Source organism: Ochotona curzoniae, unplaced genomic scaffold (assembly GCF_017591425.1).
Source record: "Ochotona curzoniae isolate NIBS_2020 unplaced genomic scaffold, NIBS_Ocur_1.0 contig_2404, whole genome shotgun sequence".
NCBI classification, from domain to species: domain Eukaryota; kingdom Metazoa; phylum Chordata; class Mammalia; order Lagomorpha; family Ochotonidae; genus Ochotona; species Ochotona curzoniae.
This window is the reverse complement of record NW_024465451.1, coordinates 7,553,324-7,568,948: the sequence shown is the minus strand read 5'-3', so window position 1 is coordinate 7,568,948 and position 15,625 is coordinate 7,553,324. Positions and strand designations below refer to the sequence as shown.

The 15,625-nt window shown below is 56.3% G+C and overlaps 1 protein-coding gene across 1 annotated transcript in view; it reads left to right on the top strand.

The window, feature by feature from the left end:
* The window catches only part of EPHA10 (EPH receptor A10), a 41,033-nt gene extending 26,218 nt beyond the window's left edge, over positions 1-14,815 (top strand). The window contains exons 6-17 of the mRNA XM_040974422.1: positions 1,243-1,376; positions 3,688-3,859; positions 7,844-7,952; positions 11,093-11,154; positions 11,268-11,393; positions 12,007-12,192; positions 12,562-12,623; positions 12,785-12,988; positions 13,257-13,406; positions 13,622-13,815; positions 14,362-14,517; positions 14,701-14,815. Of these exons, the coding sequence (XP_040830356.1) occupies positions 1,243-1,376; positions 3,688-3,859; positions 7,844-7,952; positions 11,093-11,154; positions 11,268-11,393; positions 12,007-12,192; positions 12,562-12,623; positions 12,785-12,988; positions 13,257-13,406; positions 13,622-13,815; positions 14,362-14,517; positions 14,701-14,815 (1,670 nt within the window). The remainder of the gene's footprint in view (positions 1-1,242; positions 1,377-3,687; positions 3,860-7,843; positions 7,953-11,092; positions 11,155-11,267; positions 11,394-12,006; positions 12,193-12,561; positions 12,624-12,784; positions 12,989-13,256; positions 13,407-13,621; positions 13,816-14,361; positions 14,518-14,700) is intronic.
* Positions 14,816-15,625: the final 810 nt, after the last annotated feature.

Below are 15,625 nucleotides of genomic sequence, written 5' to 3'. Positions count from 1 at the left end.
TAAAGAGAGGCTCCAACTTGGATTCTTTTGCAAGTGGTCATGCCATTGTCCAGGAAGCATTAGAGAAAACGCTGCCATTTCCCCCATCACGTAGCTTTGGGACCCTCATGGAAGGTCACGCGCAAGTGACTAAGATTTCTGACTCGCTACCCTGTACCACCTGATTGGGTGACTGCAGCCTCGCGGCTGCCCGGAAGCTGGGAAGTCAACTTTGTGTTTCGTGGCCATTCTTGTTGGTTTGAGAGTTCATCTAAATCTTAGGAATTTTTGTTTGTTTTGGTAAGGAATGCCACTGAGATTGTGATAGAAATTGCTTTAATTTTATACAGTGCTTTCGATAAGGGCATTTAGCAATATTGAGCATCCTGCCCCATGAACACAGCATATCTTTCCATCGGCTCTGTTTTCTTTAATTTTTTTTTTCCAGCAATCTCTTATGATCTTGGGGGTACAGGTCTTTCGCCTCTTTGGTTATTTCCAAGTCTTTTATTCTTTTTGCTTGCTATTGTAAGTGGGATCGTTGTTGTTTTCTTTATAATGAACAAACACACCTTTGATTGTTGTGCATTAGTTTTGCATTCTGCAACTTTCCTGTACTTATTAATGCTCACGTGTGTGTGTGTGTGTGTGTGTGTGTGTGTGTGTGTGTGTGTGTGTGATCACTAGGGTTTTCTAACAGATAAGATCCTGTCTTCTGGGGGCAGAGATGAATTTGTGGCTTCCTTTCCAATCTGAATGCCTGATGTCTTTTTCTGACCTGACCTTTCTGGGCGGAACCGTGGCCATCCTGCCGATGTCCCTACCTTAGAGGAGAACCTTCCAGCTTCTCTACATGGCCTGTGACCTCCACTTTTGGAGGTCTTTTCCTACATGGCCTGTCTTAGTTGGGGAAGTGGTTCCCTTCTGTCTCCAGTTTTTTGAGCCTATGCGCTTGCTCATCGACCAGGTTGTGAGGTTAGTGAGGAGCATTGATCCTCCTATCCAAATCACAGCAAGGGTAGCAGCAGCGTGGGAGGACTAGACTCCCAAGAGGGTCAGTGTGCAGGCTCAGGAGGCTCCCACAGACTCCGCCCCTCAGCCACCCCCATCAGGTGCCCAAGCCCCGCCCACAAGGCCCTGGCCCCGCCCTGTCCCGCATGCCCCGCCCTTGGCGTTCACACCTGTTCCCTTCCCCCATCTCCCCCCTGCACCATGACCTGCGCAGTGGGTCCAGGGGAAGAATCTCGCATTATCTACTTCCAGCGCCCTGGGAGGAAGATGAGATCCGCAGGGACCGCGTGGAGCCCCAGAGCGTGTCTCTGTCCTGGCGGGAGCCTATACCCGCAGGTGGCCCTGGGGCCAACAACACGGAGTATGAGATCCGCTACTACGAGAAGGTGAGTGGAACCTTCCCCATGCCCACCTCCCAGCAAGAGCCCTTCTCTGGCTTTCCCGGCATTCCCCCACCCCACCCGAGTCTCCTCTCCTGCCTTGCACTCCAGTCCCTCCTCCCTCTCCTGGATTCTGCCCCAGGGCCCCCACTGTCTGTATTCTCACCACTTTTGCTCACTCACAGTTGACCAAGGCCTGTCTCTGGGGGCTGGTCCAGATTGTGCAGCTGGATGTTACCCTTGTCCTTGGGCACAACCCTTGTTCTGGAGCAAGAACACAAATACCACATCGTTTCCCATTGTACAAAACTGTGGGACTGTGGGGTGTATTGCTCGGTGGGGTGGGGGTGTTAACATCCAGCTCTCCCAAATGGCAAATGTGTGAGTTATTTACTACCTGGATTGAGGCAAAGGGTGTGCATGTAGAATGCCATCTACAATAATATGAAATAAATTCAGTACTTTCTAGAATAGGCTCCGCACGGCTGGTTGATTCCCCAAGGAATACTTCTAGTGGTATTGCTCCTTGAAGCCCTTGTCAATGCATGATTGCTGCTAAGCCATGGTTTACAAAATAAAGTCCCAAAGGCTTGGGCCATCCTCCCCTGCTTTCCCAGGTCATAAGCAGGGAGATGGATCAAAACTGGAGCAGCCAGGGCACCAGCAGGTGACTATATGGGATCCAGGCACCATAAGGGGAGGATTAGCCTGGTATGACACTGCACTGGCTCCCAGAAGGCTAATTTTTAAGATGATAATTGTGCACAAGCTGTGAATTCTGCTAGAAATATTCTAATGAGCTTTGGCAGAAAAAATGCTCTGTTCCCCTGCTTAATGACTGGACACCTGCCGCCCGTGAGGACAGCTGGATTGAGTTTCTGCCTTCTGGCTCCAGCCTCAGCCAGTTGCAGGTATTTGGGGAAATGAATTATTTTTGAAATATTTATTTATTTGAAAGGCAGAGTGACACAGACAGAGGAAGAGATAGAAAGATCTTCTGTCTGCCGGTTCACTCTCAAATGGCTGCAACCAGCAAGGCTGGCCTAGGGCAAATCCAGGAGCTCACATCTCCATCTTGGTCTCCCACATGTGTGGCAGGGACCCAGGTACTTGGAGCATGCTCTGCTGCCTTCCCAGATGCCTTAGCAGGGAGCTGGATTGGCACTCGAACAGCAGAGAATCAAACTGGCATCACTATTTGGGATGCTGGTGTGCAAAGCAGTGACCTGACCCACCCACCACACACAGCAAATATCCCAAGAAATTGAAGGGGGAAAAGAGGAAGATGTGACCTCAGCTGTATGTGAGTGGCTTCAGAAATTCATGGAACCCACCCCTCGAAGTCTGGGCAGATGTCAGGGGGCTCCTCCCTGGAGCCCTAGTGCTTCTCATCTCAGCTTCCGCCTGCACACCAGCCAGGGTCCTAGAGCAGAGGGGCTGGCCCAGTGAATGCACATGGCAGCTGTGGAGCCTGGCAGTCTTGCTCCTTGCTCCTCCCCACCTTTCTACCAACCTTCCCGCTCTCATGGGTTCCACAGCCATTGCCTTCTGTGTCTCCATGCTGATCTGCTTGGAGGGACAGTGTGACCCGTCAGCTTGGGTCAAAGGCTGCTCTGCATCCATAGAACTGGTGCCACAAGGGTGCTTGAAGTCAGGGCAAGATGGGGGGTGTGCTGTCCTGGGGACCATGGGTGTGGCAGGGGGTCTGAGGAGGTCCAGGATAGGGGTGGGGGCAGAGATGGAATTCTGGGAGGAGCATCTCCAGGGCATTCCATTGACAAATTCACTGGGGGTCAAGCTGGGGCCATTTGATGTGGGGTTCAGAGCAGGACCTAAGAGCTGCACAAGGGGTCGTCTGACCCCTACCTTGGCCTCGCCTATCAAAGGTAGAGGGAAATGGAGACTCAGGAGACTCAGGAGAAGACCTAGCACTGTAGCCATTGCTGTCTGAGTCAGTTATTGTGTTAATGAAGTTGGGACAAGACATACAATTGTGTCCCAAGGGAATGGGAATCCCTGCAAGCCCTTCAGGGCCAGAGTCCTTTTCCTCTTCTTTCCTGGGAGGCTCAGGCCCCCAAGGATAGTCTAGCATTTGTCTCCAGTTTCAGTGTGAGGTGGAACTTGTGGAGGAAGGAGGAACTGGGATCCTGTGGGAGAAATTAGGGGAATGGCCCAGGATGACCCGGGCTAGGCCTCCACCCAGCCCATTCCCAGATCAGGGTATCTCTCCTCCTGTCCTGCCCTGCTCCTTTCTTCCATCTTCCTCCCAGGATTGGCTCTGGCCCTGGCCTGGACCTCACTTCTCATCCCTCTCCAGGGTCAGAGTGAGCAGGCGTACTCCACAGTGAAGACAGGGGCGCCCGCGGTCACCGTCACCAACCTGAAGCCAGCTACCCGCTACGTCTTTCAGATCCGGGCAGCTTCCCCGGGGCCTTCCTGGGAGGCTCAGAGCTTCAACCCCAGCATCGAAGTGCAGACCCCTGGGGAAGGTGAGTGGCACTTGCAAGGGGCCAGGGACCCTTAGGGAGGAGGGATGAACAGAGAATTACTTAGCAATGGGGGAAGCCTACAGCACATTTCTCTGCAGCCCACTTAGCGAGCGGATGTGGACTCCGCCAACACTGGCTTGACCACCCCTAGGAACTTCCCTGCCCTGCGGGAGCTGGCAAGTGCAAACTCAAGACAGCAGCCTCTCACATCTCAGGTCTGCCTTGCCTCTCTCAGGACCCACCGCAGGTCTTAGGGAGCCATCGCTGGCTCTGCCTGGAATCACTGCCGCTCTCTTGGGAGAATGTACAGCCTTGGGGTCCCCCTCTTGCAGCGAGAGCTGGCTCCTTCCTCCAAAATGCTTGCTTTCTACTGAGAGAGACTCCAACTGGGGCACGGTGCCTTTCCCTACCAGCTCTCTTGCTGAAGGAGACAGTAGGGGGACCATGCTGCAACACTAAGCCAAACACAGCGAGGACAGTGGGCCGACTACAGAGTGTGAGAATTGTGCTTCCACAAAGCTGCCATTAAAAACAAAACCAAGCGGAAATTGAACTCGCTCTCCAGGTCTTAAAACATCTCCAGCCTCTCTGGGGTCTGCGGTATTGTGTTGGTATTGTGTTGGCTCGCTCTCTCTGCCCCTGGGCGCCCGCCCGCTGGGCTCCCCATCTGATTGCCTCTCCTGCTGGTGACCCCACCCTCAAGATCTCACCTCTATCAGAGCAGCTCCTCAAAGTATTTTCCTCAACAAAGGCAGTTTCCCCCCACCTCCTCCTCGGCATTCTGGCACCAGCTGTCAAGATAATGCTTCTTCCCAACCTGCCACACAAGCAGACTCATCCAAGATCGGCAGAGCTCTGAGCCCACAGGGAGCTGGAGATAAAACGTGCGGGGAATTGGAGTTCTGGGAAAGAAGACAGCACTTCTTGCCGGGATTGCCCCTTCTGAGTCAGACCTGGGCCAGGTGCTGGGGAGAGGAGATTAGAGCTGTGTCCCGCAGGCTGTGATGAAGAAGGGGAGGGAAGGGATCTGGGTGGAGGAAGCCGACAGAGCAAGGGCTCAAGGGCTCGACAGGCACAGGAGCTGGGGCTGTGAGCTGAGACGGGCCCCCGAAGGTTCCTGTTTCTGAGGTCTCTCTAGATCAGAGACTGCCCAGCCCTGGTCTCCCCGCGAGGTGTGGCCCTGGCCATGGGGTGGGTAATATTTCTCCTAACCCCATGAGCACTTTTTTTTTTTTTTTTTGCAAATCATGACCCCATCTCTCACCAAGTCAGGGTTTTAAAGAAAGGTTTATTCATTTACTACAGAAGCAGAGCAACAGATAGAGAGAGAGAGACAAAGAGAGAGAGATCTTCCATCTGCTGTTGTACTCCCCAAATACCTGTAACAGCTGAGACTAAGCCAGGCCAGAGGCAGGGGACAGAAACGGTGTCCTGACATCCTGCCTGGACAGCAGCGCCTAAGCTCCTGGGCTATCACCTGCTGCCTTTCCAGGAAGCTGGACCACAAGCAGAGTGACTGGGACTTGAACTGGCACTACGATTTGAGATGCTGGAGACCCAGGAGATCGCTTCACTTACTGTGCCTCAGTGCTGCCTCCAGGATCTTTTTGATTATTTATGAATTTATTTTCATTTCATTTGAAAGGCAGAGAAGGGGGCATACCTTCCATCTGTTGATTCACTCCCCAGATGCTCAGAATAACTAGGGTGGGGGCCAGAAGAAAATGAGGAGTTGAGAACTCCACCCACATCTCCCACACAGGTGGCAGGAACTTGAGTAAGCCATCACTTATGGCCTCCCATGATGTGTGTATGTGTTTTTTTAGAAAGATTATTTATTTATCTGAAAGGAGAGGAGATCTTCCATTTGCTGGTTCACTCTCCAGATGGCTACAATGGCTGGAACTGGGTCAGTCCAAAGCCAGGAGCCAGGAACTTCCTCTGGTTCTCCACTTGAATGCAGAGGCCCAAGCACTTGGGTCATCCTTTGTTGCTTTCCCTGGTGGGAAGTGGAGCAGCCAGGACTTGAACTGGTGCCTACATGGGAGTCTAGAGCAGTAGCGTCACTCACTGTGCCACAGTTCCAGTTCCCCAGGATGCTGTGCACATGGCAGTGCCTTGAGTAGGATGTACTAACAGAAATCTGTGATCAAGCCAAGAGCAGATTCACACTGTGGCAATCCAGGAATACTGACAGCCAAGAAGGGTCTTAACCACCTGCTGACTGCCTGCACCCCAACGGCCAGCCTGTGTTATCTGGTGGTTTCTGTGTGTCAGGAACGAGTGATTGTGTTGTTGGCTCACGGTCTGTCCCCAAGTCACAGCCATGGTGTTTTCTGAGATTGGGGGCAGCTCAGCTCAGCGATGGACTGGGAGAGCACCCCCTCCCCACCTGGGTTCTTGTGTGCAGCCGTGCTGTTCCCTACCTCGTGGGTCTTACCCAAAGCGCTCATCCATTTAGCAGCTACATTCTTTCAGATTGAGAGTAAGGGAAAGCCAGAGTATACCCAAGGTAGAGGCCACCATGGTCTGTAACTTGATCATGGAGATACATCCCATTGATTTAGCCAAGTTTGAACCAACAGATGTGAATGAGCCCACTAGAGCGAGCCTGGGGGGTCTGGGGAAAAAATGCCAGGAAGTGGGGTCCCAAGCTGTCCTTGTCTCCTCCTCCTCCCTGTCTGTCCACGTGGAAATTCTGCTTCCCACATTTCACACCTGGGGCTCTGAAGTCCCCTCTTGGGCCCTAACTTTGTTGGCCTTGAACACTGGCTCTGTGATGCTCTGCCTGCTCCCTCCTCTAGTTCTTGGACCCAGGTCTGTCTATCCAGTTATGGGTTGTTCTCGCCTGCATCTGCCCTGCTGGACTGCAGCCTGGGGCCTTTCTCCTCCTGTTCCTCACACCTCGCTTGCTGAGGTTGCCTACACAGGTGCAGTTTTCCGGTCTGAGGTCAGCTCTGTGCTGTCTCCATCCTTGGTCTTTGCTGCGACCCTCCACCTCTCTCAGGCCCCTCCCCTCCTTCTGCACTCCCCATAAGGCAGATGCCTCCATTCTTTTCCTCCTTGGGCAGGACAGCCCTCATAGTGAAGTTCATCCTCTTGAGCTTGGCATTCCCAGCGTTCCAGCACCTGTCATTTCCAATACCTGCCATCCTTCCCATCCCCCCCGCCCAGTGTCACCCCTCATTTCTTGCTGCCTTATTGCAGTCTGTTCTGCAGCCACACGGGGTGACCTGCCACTTTCCAACACCTCAGAAGCCCCTTCCATCTCCAGGTGTGGTGTGGATGACATGTCTTCTGTGACACCTCCTCGCTGGCTTTGGGAAGCAGTTACTGTGCTTCTGCCCATTTCTGCTTCTTTTTCCAGGATGTTTTGCTTCTCCTGCTTTCTGCTGTTTGCACTTCTGCAGGGCAGGGATGGATAGACCAGTGGATGGGCTGAGGGGCCTGGGTCAGGGGGCTTTTCTGGCGGGGGGGGGTGGAAATAGTTCAAAGCTGAGGCTTTTGGAATCAGCTTCGAGGCTTAGGGGTTCAGCACTTATTAACTGTGTGACCTTGGACAAATTCACATAAATCCTTCCAGTCTCGGCCGTAAAATGGAGACACATCTTAGTGTTGTTGCTATGGTAAAGTGCATGGTGTAGTGTCATGAGCAGGTGAAGTGTTGGTTAACTTACCTAGTGTTAGCTCCTGTGAGTGTGGGTGGAGGAGCCAGATGCCCTCTGTGGAGCCCCTCTAAGCCCTGCCCACTCATGGGAGAGGCCTGGCCTTGCCTGCCTACAGCCCTGCTCCTCTCAGAACCAGGCTACAGGGAAGGAGCCTCCCACCCCGGGAGTAGAGAAAGCATTTGGGATTCCCAGTGCACTGTCACCAGTGAGGCAGTGGTGGGTACAGCGGTGGGCACAGGGGTGCTGAGGGAATCCTGCTACGGCATGAGGACACTGCTCTCTACCTACCTCAACTTCCTGATGTTCCCCTCTCCAGTTGCGTCAGAGCCCAGGGACCAGAGCCCCGCAGTTGTTGTTACCGTGGTGACCATCTCGGCCCTCCTTGTGCTGGGCTCCGTGATGAGCGTGCTGGCCATCTGGAGGAGGTAGGTGGCTGGTCCCAGCCTGCGGTTGGGCACTGGTCGGTGTGTGTGTGTACGTGTGTGTGTGTACCTTAACATGGACTCGCAGGTACCAGTGTCTATACCCGTTCACACATGAAGCTGCTTTGCACATGCCAAGCACACTGCTGTGTTGGATATGGGCACCGCCCCCTCGCTGCTCCTGCCGCAGCCAGCACTGCAGCTGGCTCAGCCACTCTGGGATAAAAGGGATTTAGCTCCTTAACTCATTAAATGTCACAAGGCATCACCCAGGCGGGAATCAAGCCCCAGCTGCTTGGTTGCGATTAGGATTCTCCCGAGGAGCTCTGAGGCGCCCATCCCCTGCCTCTAGGGGATGTGTGTGTGTGTGTGTGTGTGTTGGGCAGGGAAGGAAATTCATAAGGCAGAACCCCCCACTACAGCAGAAAGCAGTTTGTGAGAGAGAAGGCAGAGAGAGATTGGGAGGAAGGAACTTGCATCCGGATAAGTCTGGGTGAGAGAAGGTTCCAGGCCTTTTGCTCACAGCAGAGGGAGGCCTCCTAGTGTCTATCCCTCCTCTGATGCATAGGCACTCGTGATAATTTGATTTACTTATTTATTTGAGAAATAAAATGACACAGAGAAACATCTTCCATGGCCCAAATGCCTACAGCAGCCAGGCTGAAGCAGGAACCAGGAACTTCGGGACTTAGGCCACTATCTGCTGCCTTCCCAGGCACTCAGCAGGGAGTCAGACAGGGAATGGAGCATCCAGGACTCCAACCAGCGCTCCCATAAAGGATGTGGTGTTACATGTGGTGGCTTAGTATGCAATGCCACAGTGTCTGCCCCTGTGCGCTTCTCTTAAACCATGCACCTTCTGATGTTCCCCTCCGCTCAGCCCTGCCCCTCCATCTACACCCTTCTTTCTCAAACTCTCCCCGTGCAACACAGGAGTTCTGACATCACCCAGTTGACTCCGGTGGCCACTGGGCAGCTTCCCCACCTCTTGTGCTTTGTCTTCTTCATCTCCAAGGACTTCTCTTCAGTCTGCCTCTCCTGGAGTCTCCCTCCGGCTTGTCCCACCCGCCCACATGTAACCCAGCCGTCTTCACAGCATCCTGTATCCTTTGCACCTGCTTTCCAACTTCATCATTGGTCCCTCGGTCTTCTCCACACCAGATTGACAAGCAAGCTCACCCGCCTCTCCTCCATCTTCTTCCTGCTTGTCCCAGGGGAGTGCCCTCCTCGTGCCAGGACCCAAGGCCCGAGCCCCACCCCTCTTGCTGCCTTAGGAACCAACACTGCTCTTAAGATCCCCTTCTTCCCCCACAAGATTGCTAGCGTGTATTGGGGATTAGGAAGCTGTCTGCTGCCGCGGTGCTCTCCAGAAGGCTGACTTTATCCTGATTTTGTTAGAAAGCCGAGCCCCTGAGTGCCCCCGCCATGGAGTGGGGGAGCTGGGAGGCGAGGCAGTGTGGGGGCTACCATTCCCTTCACTGCCCAGATGCCAGCTTCTCTGTTTTGCCAACTCCCTCTTTGGTCTTCCTCTAGCCTTCACGGAGCCCCGCCCCCCCACCCATTCGTGTGCACTTCCTTGTCCCTTGTTGCCAGGGCACAGCCAGCCCCCACTTCTTCTCCTACGTCCCTGTAGGTTCTTTTGCGGTCACCCTGTGGCTTCCTTCTCTTCCACCCAGCCTCTCTAGTGGGCCCCCGCTGGTATCCTCTGAGGACATCTCCCTTCCAGGCTCCACACACATACACATCCCCATGCACACACACACACACACACACACACACACAGCCATACCACATACACACACGTTCAACACACACAGACAGAGCCATATCACATACACACATTCCCATGCACACCCATAGCACACAGTCACACCACACAAACACACATACCCCATGCACACACACACACAGCAATGCCCACACACATTCCCCCCATACACATACATCCCCATGTGTACCCCCACCAAACAGCCACACCACAGGTGCTCATATTCCCACACAGCCGGTGCCCCATGCATATCTCCCCAACACCCACACCATGCTCACACGCATCCCCAGGCACACCCACATCACACACATACATTCCTCACACAGCCACACCACATGCATGCCTCCCTCACACATACCCCACACTGTTATTACACATACAATCACCTACCCCCACACCTTTCATAGATACATCCATGCCCCGCACACATATCACATATAACCTGTGCACACATAGGTTATACCCTCTCACATCACAGGTATACTCACAGCCATATCCCATCCACACCCACATACCCACAACCACATGCACCCATCAGCATCCACACCCAGACGCACACAACCCACAGCACATTCTCCACTCCCAGCTCATCAGCTCTTCCTGTTTGTCGCTCGGGCCCCATAGCCTCACACTCTGACGGTGACTCTTGCTGCCAACCCTCTCCCATTGCACTCCATCTTACTAGATGGCACCCCTTGTACTCTGCCATGCAGGGTCCTCCAAAAGTCTCCAAGCCTCATAGCCCTGTCCCTTGTGGCCACTCAAGTCCCCTCTCCTTGGCCCTATCCGTGACTACCCTAATGCTCAAGCCACTGTGGCTTCCTATTGAGGGGACAGCAGCAGGATTTTCAGATCTGAAGCGCAAATCAGGGCCCACCCAGCACTGCCCGGCCCCCGGGGGGGCTCTCCTCTGCTCCCAGCAAGGTCTTGCCAGCTGCAGCGGCCTTAGGTGCCAATCTGGATCTTGTTGACCGTGGCTGCCTTGATGGGCCAGCAGTGCTGGGAGCACGCTCTCCTCCTCCCATGCCTGAGCTGAGGGGCCCCCAGGGAGCCAGGGTCTGTCTGTCTGATCTGCTCTTTTATCTGCTGCAGGCTGATGGAAGGCGGCTCTGGGCTTAAGGTCAGGGCTGGGCTCTCCCATGCTTGTGGGGCTGCAGGCATCACCAGTGTGTCTGGAAGCAATACCAAGAGGAATGTGGGTAGGGCACACGGGTTGAGACTGGGACCATGCCATAGCAAGGAGGCTGTCAAACCTACAGGGCAAGAAGGTCCTTCTGTGGGAGTGCGTGCCCCCAGAGCTGATGAGGCTGGAGAGTAGGGGAGGGGCAGCCGTTGCAAAGTCTTCTCCCCCAACCTCTGCACCTCCCCACCCCAGGCCCTGCAACTACGGGAAAGGCGGTGCGGACGCCCATGACGAGGAGGAACTGTACTTCCACTGTGAGTTGCCTGCGCCATGCTGGGGCGCAGTGGTCCCTTTGCTACTGCTGCTTTAACCGCTCTCTCTCTGAAGTCCCATTCCTCAGGCTGTCTCTCTCTCCCTGCCTTCCTAGTCAAAGTCCCCACGCGCCGCACGTTTCTGGATCCCCAGAGCTGCGGGGACCCGCTGCAGGCTGTGCATCTGTTTGCCAAGGAGCTGGATGCAAAAAGTGTCACACTGGAACGGAGTCTGGGAACAGGTGAGAGGGGTCCCGCCCATTCCCGAGCCTGACCATGCCCGGCTGTTCTCAAAGCTCCATCTTCTTCCACCCCGCCGTCCTGTGGACCCACCTCAACCCACGCGGCTGCCTCATGTCTGGAAGCCCAGTCTCCACCCAGAACCCCCTCACCTTACCCAGGTGCCAGAGAAGGGGTGTGTGTGGGAGGATGTGTGGTCCCATCTTCCTCCCCTCTGGTCCCCAAGGAGTTTTCGGGGTTGGTCTCTGGCAGCTTCATGGGAACAGTAGGGAGGGGTCTTTGCAAGCAGGGGACCCTGGCTCTGTACTGACCTGACCAGGGGCGTGTGGATGGATGCTGGGAAGGGTAGCTGTTCCCCCCTCCACTGTGGTCACTTGGAGTCTGGTGGCCTTTGATGCACTGGTGCACAAGCGAGATCCTCACTCTGAGGCTTGGCAGCCTGAGAGACAGACAGGAAAGAGCTGTCCTTTTTCACAGAGAGAGCCCAGGTCCTCACGGCCTGCGGGTCCTGGGTTTAGCAGGATTCCCACTCCATGTCCAGGCCGGAAATGGCTACTGTCTTGAGTGCCCACACTCAGCCTGCAGTAGGCATCTGAGGAGCTGTCTTCCCGACAGGGCGCTTCGGGGAGCTGTGCTGCGGCTGCCTGCAGCTGCCCGGCCGCCAGGCGCTGCCCGTGGCCGTGCACATGCTCAGGGAAGGCTGCCCGGACTCGCAGAGGCTCAGCTTCCTGGCCGAGGCCCTCACGCTGGGCCAGTTTGACCACAGCCACATCGTGCGGCTCGAGGGCGTTGTCACCCGGGGTAGGACCAGCGCTTTGCCCCTGGCAGGGGGGGTGGTCTGGTGGGTGGGGAGGGGCTCCATCTGATCCCCACCCCTGGGACAACCTCTCTGACCCTGAGTGGCCTGATTCTTAATGATACTTTGGGGGGGTCCCTTTGCCCTGGGGTGCAGCTCCCCATCTTTGCCTGTATCCAACCCCCAGCTGCCAGAGGTCTCTGCCTTTGTCCTTTGGCCCAAGGGGTGAGGGCTGGGCAGAAGGGTGGCAGAGCTGGGGAGCACAGCTTTGGTTCTGCCTCTCTTGGCTGAATTGGGGGCCCCTGGAAGGGGGATGCATGTTTGTTTAGGGCGGGCAGGTGACTTACCCCTGCATGTCCCCGTCCTGGGCACAGGAAGCCCTTTGATGATTGTTACCGAGTACATGAGCCATGGGGCCCTGGACGACTTCCTGAGGGTGAGTGGCCTGGGCCCTGGGGGTGCTGACAGTCCCTCTTGTGACTCTTGGGAGGGGCTTGGGAATGGTGTCCTTCCCCCGGCCAGGCTGGCAGACTACACTGCGGTCAGGAGAAGGCTCAGCCCTTCCCCAGAGCCTCCATCTTCTCCTTCCCCCTGCAGCAGCACGAGGGGCAGCTGGCGGCTGGGCAGCTTCTGGGGTTGCTACCCGGGCTGGCATCCGCCATGAAGTACCTGTCGGAGATGGGCTACGTTCACCGGGGCCTGGCAGCCCGCCGTGTGCTGGTTAGCCCAGACCTCGTGTGTAAGATCTCCGGCTTTGGGAGGGGGCCCCGGGACCGAGCTGAGGCTGTGTACACCACCATGGTGAGGAAGCCCTTGCTACCAAACCCTGTTTGCCCCTCCTGTGCCCACCAGGTTCCCTTCCCCCTAATCCCTGCTGGCAGAGACCCTGCCCCATCCCCTACACTGCTGGTCCTCAGTCCGTGCCAGAGCGGGCATCCCCCTGAAGCTGGCTTATGTGTCCATCCCTGGGGCTGAAGCTGGGAATGGGGTTGGGAACCCAAGTTCTCCCAGATCCACAGTGGGTGGCGGGAGGATGAGTGAACCCTGCTTCCCACGCTGCCCCACACAGAGTGGCCGGAGCCCAGCACTCTGGGCCGCCCCCGAGACGCTCCAGTTTGGCCACTTCAGCTCTGCCAGCGATGTGTGGAGCTTCGGGGTCGTCATGTGGGAGGTGATGGCCTTCGGGGAGCGGCCCTACTGGGACATGTCGGGTCAAGATGTGAGTTTTCCTACGGCTTCGATCCTTGCCTTCTGACCCTCCTAGTCCCACGCCCCACCTCTCGGCCTGTTCTGGTCCCTCCTGACCACTCCCTGTCTCCCTGTATCCTCTTTGGAATGTGTATGTGTGTGTGTGCACGCACGTGCTTGCATGCACATGTGCACACATTTTGGGGAGACTCGAAGCTTCCGGTCTGCTCCTTGCCTGTGGCCCAGGTGATCAAGGCCGTGGAGGATGGCTTCCGGCTGCCACCCCCCAGGAACTGCCCCTTGGCACTGCACCGCCTGATGCTTGACTGCTGGCAGAAGGACCCCGGTGAGCGGCCCAGGTTCTCCCAGATCCACAGCCTCCTGAGCAGGATGGGGCAGGACCCAGAGCCCCCGAAGAGTGCCGTGGTCCCCTGCCCCAGGTACCTTCCCCTCTCTCCCTGGCCTGGCATGCTAGATGGTGTTGTAGGTGCAGTGACGCTCCTGTTCCCCCACCTCACCCGTTTAGGTGCCACTGCCAACCCGCGTACCCCTTTCCACGCTCCCCTCCCTCTCACTTCTCATGTGCTCTGTCACCTTTGCTCTGGTCCTAGCACCAGGAAAGCTGCCTGGGAGAAAAGGTGTGGCAGGAGTCCCAACACATTAGCTCCTGATCTTTGGTTGGAACTCAAGTTCCAACAAAGAGGTGAAATGACTACTTGTTGCAACTATAGCTCGCTGCTCAGGCCCCCAGCTTATCCCAGGTGTGTCCACTCTCCAACTGGCCACTGGTACTCCTGTGCCTTTCACTGACTCAGCTTGCCATCTGCCTGGCTATCCTGTGGCCCCACCCCTCTGGGAACGTGCAGGCCTCCTCAAGAGACTGGTCCATCCCTGCCCTGCCCTTTCCCAGCCAGCCCCTCTCCCCACTCCCAGATGCAGCAGACCTCAGCCACGGACTGACTACAGCCCATCACACCCCCACCCAGGCCTCCCACTCCCCTGGCCGACCGTGCCTTCTCCACCTTCCCCTCCTTCTGCTCCGTGGGTGCGTGGCTGGAGGCCCTGGATCTGTGTCGCTACAAGGACAGCTTTGCGGCTGCTGGTTATGGGACCCTGGAGGCTGTGGCCGAGATGACTGCGCAGTGAGTTGGAGGGACCGGGGCCAAGGCTGGGATGTGGGGAATTGAAGGGTCCTGCCTCTGTCCAGATAGTGAGCCCCCTAACCTGTCCTGGTTCTGGGTTCATGGAAGGGGAGGGCCTTGTGGGAGGAGCCAGGGGTGTGGCCAGCCAGCTGGGCCTGACCAGCACTCCACCATCTGTTCCAGGGACCTGACCAGCCTGGGCATCTCTTCGGCAGAACATCGAGAGGCCCTCCTCAGTGGGATTGGGGCCCTGCGGGCGCGAGTCCTACAGCTACAGGGCCAGGGGGTGCAGGTGTGAGGGCTCTGGTGCTGCACCCTGCCAGGGTGGGAGGGAGCACCCTCCTCTTGGGTCCAGGGCTAGTCTGGAGTCACAGCATCGCCCATTTCACTGCCTTCTCTCATTTCCACTTGGGACGTCTTGGCTGACCTAGTACCCCTGGCAGAGAGGTTCAGCTCCCTGGGGAGGTAAGATGGGGTGGGGCCAGGATGCAAAGGAGGTGGCAGAGATGAAGCTGCCCTGCCTTGTTCCTGCCTCTTCTGTCTTTCACACTTGCTGGGGTCCAGGACCTGCTCCAGTGCGGGGCCCCTTTCTCTACCCACACAATAGCCAGTCTGACAGCATAGGCCACCAAGGCAGCCCAGGGAGAGAGGCCTGGCCAGAAGAGGTAGTGTCCTTAGCTCTCTGGGACTTGGCTGCGACCTGTCTGCACAGGCAAGGCTGGCACTGAGCTCTGGGGCTGCATGCCAAGGGTCGGGGACCCAGGAGCCGACTGCTTCCCTGTCTTTGGGCTGACAGTTCAGGGTGAGGGCCAGGGTCCTGTCCAGGCCGTGCAATGTCCTGGTGCTCTCCTCAGGCCTCACAAGGACCCCTCCTCCCATTTGCATTCCTTTTGTTAACTCAGTGGCCGGGTTGTGGCTGGCAGCTTCCTAGTGTCCCCCAGAGCTCTGCTGTCTAGCCTGGGAGTGGACAGAGAATCTCAGAGACGGGCCTCTGTCTCTCACAGGCTTTATTAACTTCCATTGTACAGATGGAAAAACTGAGGCCCCGAGCTGGCCAGAGCTGGAGTCAGAACCCAGGTTGGGGATGAGGATGGCTCTGGGCAGAGTC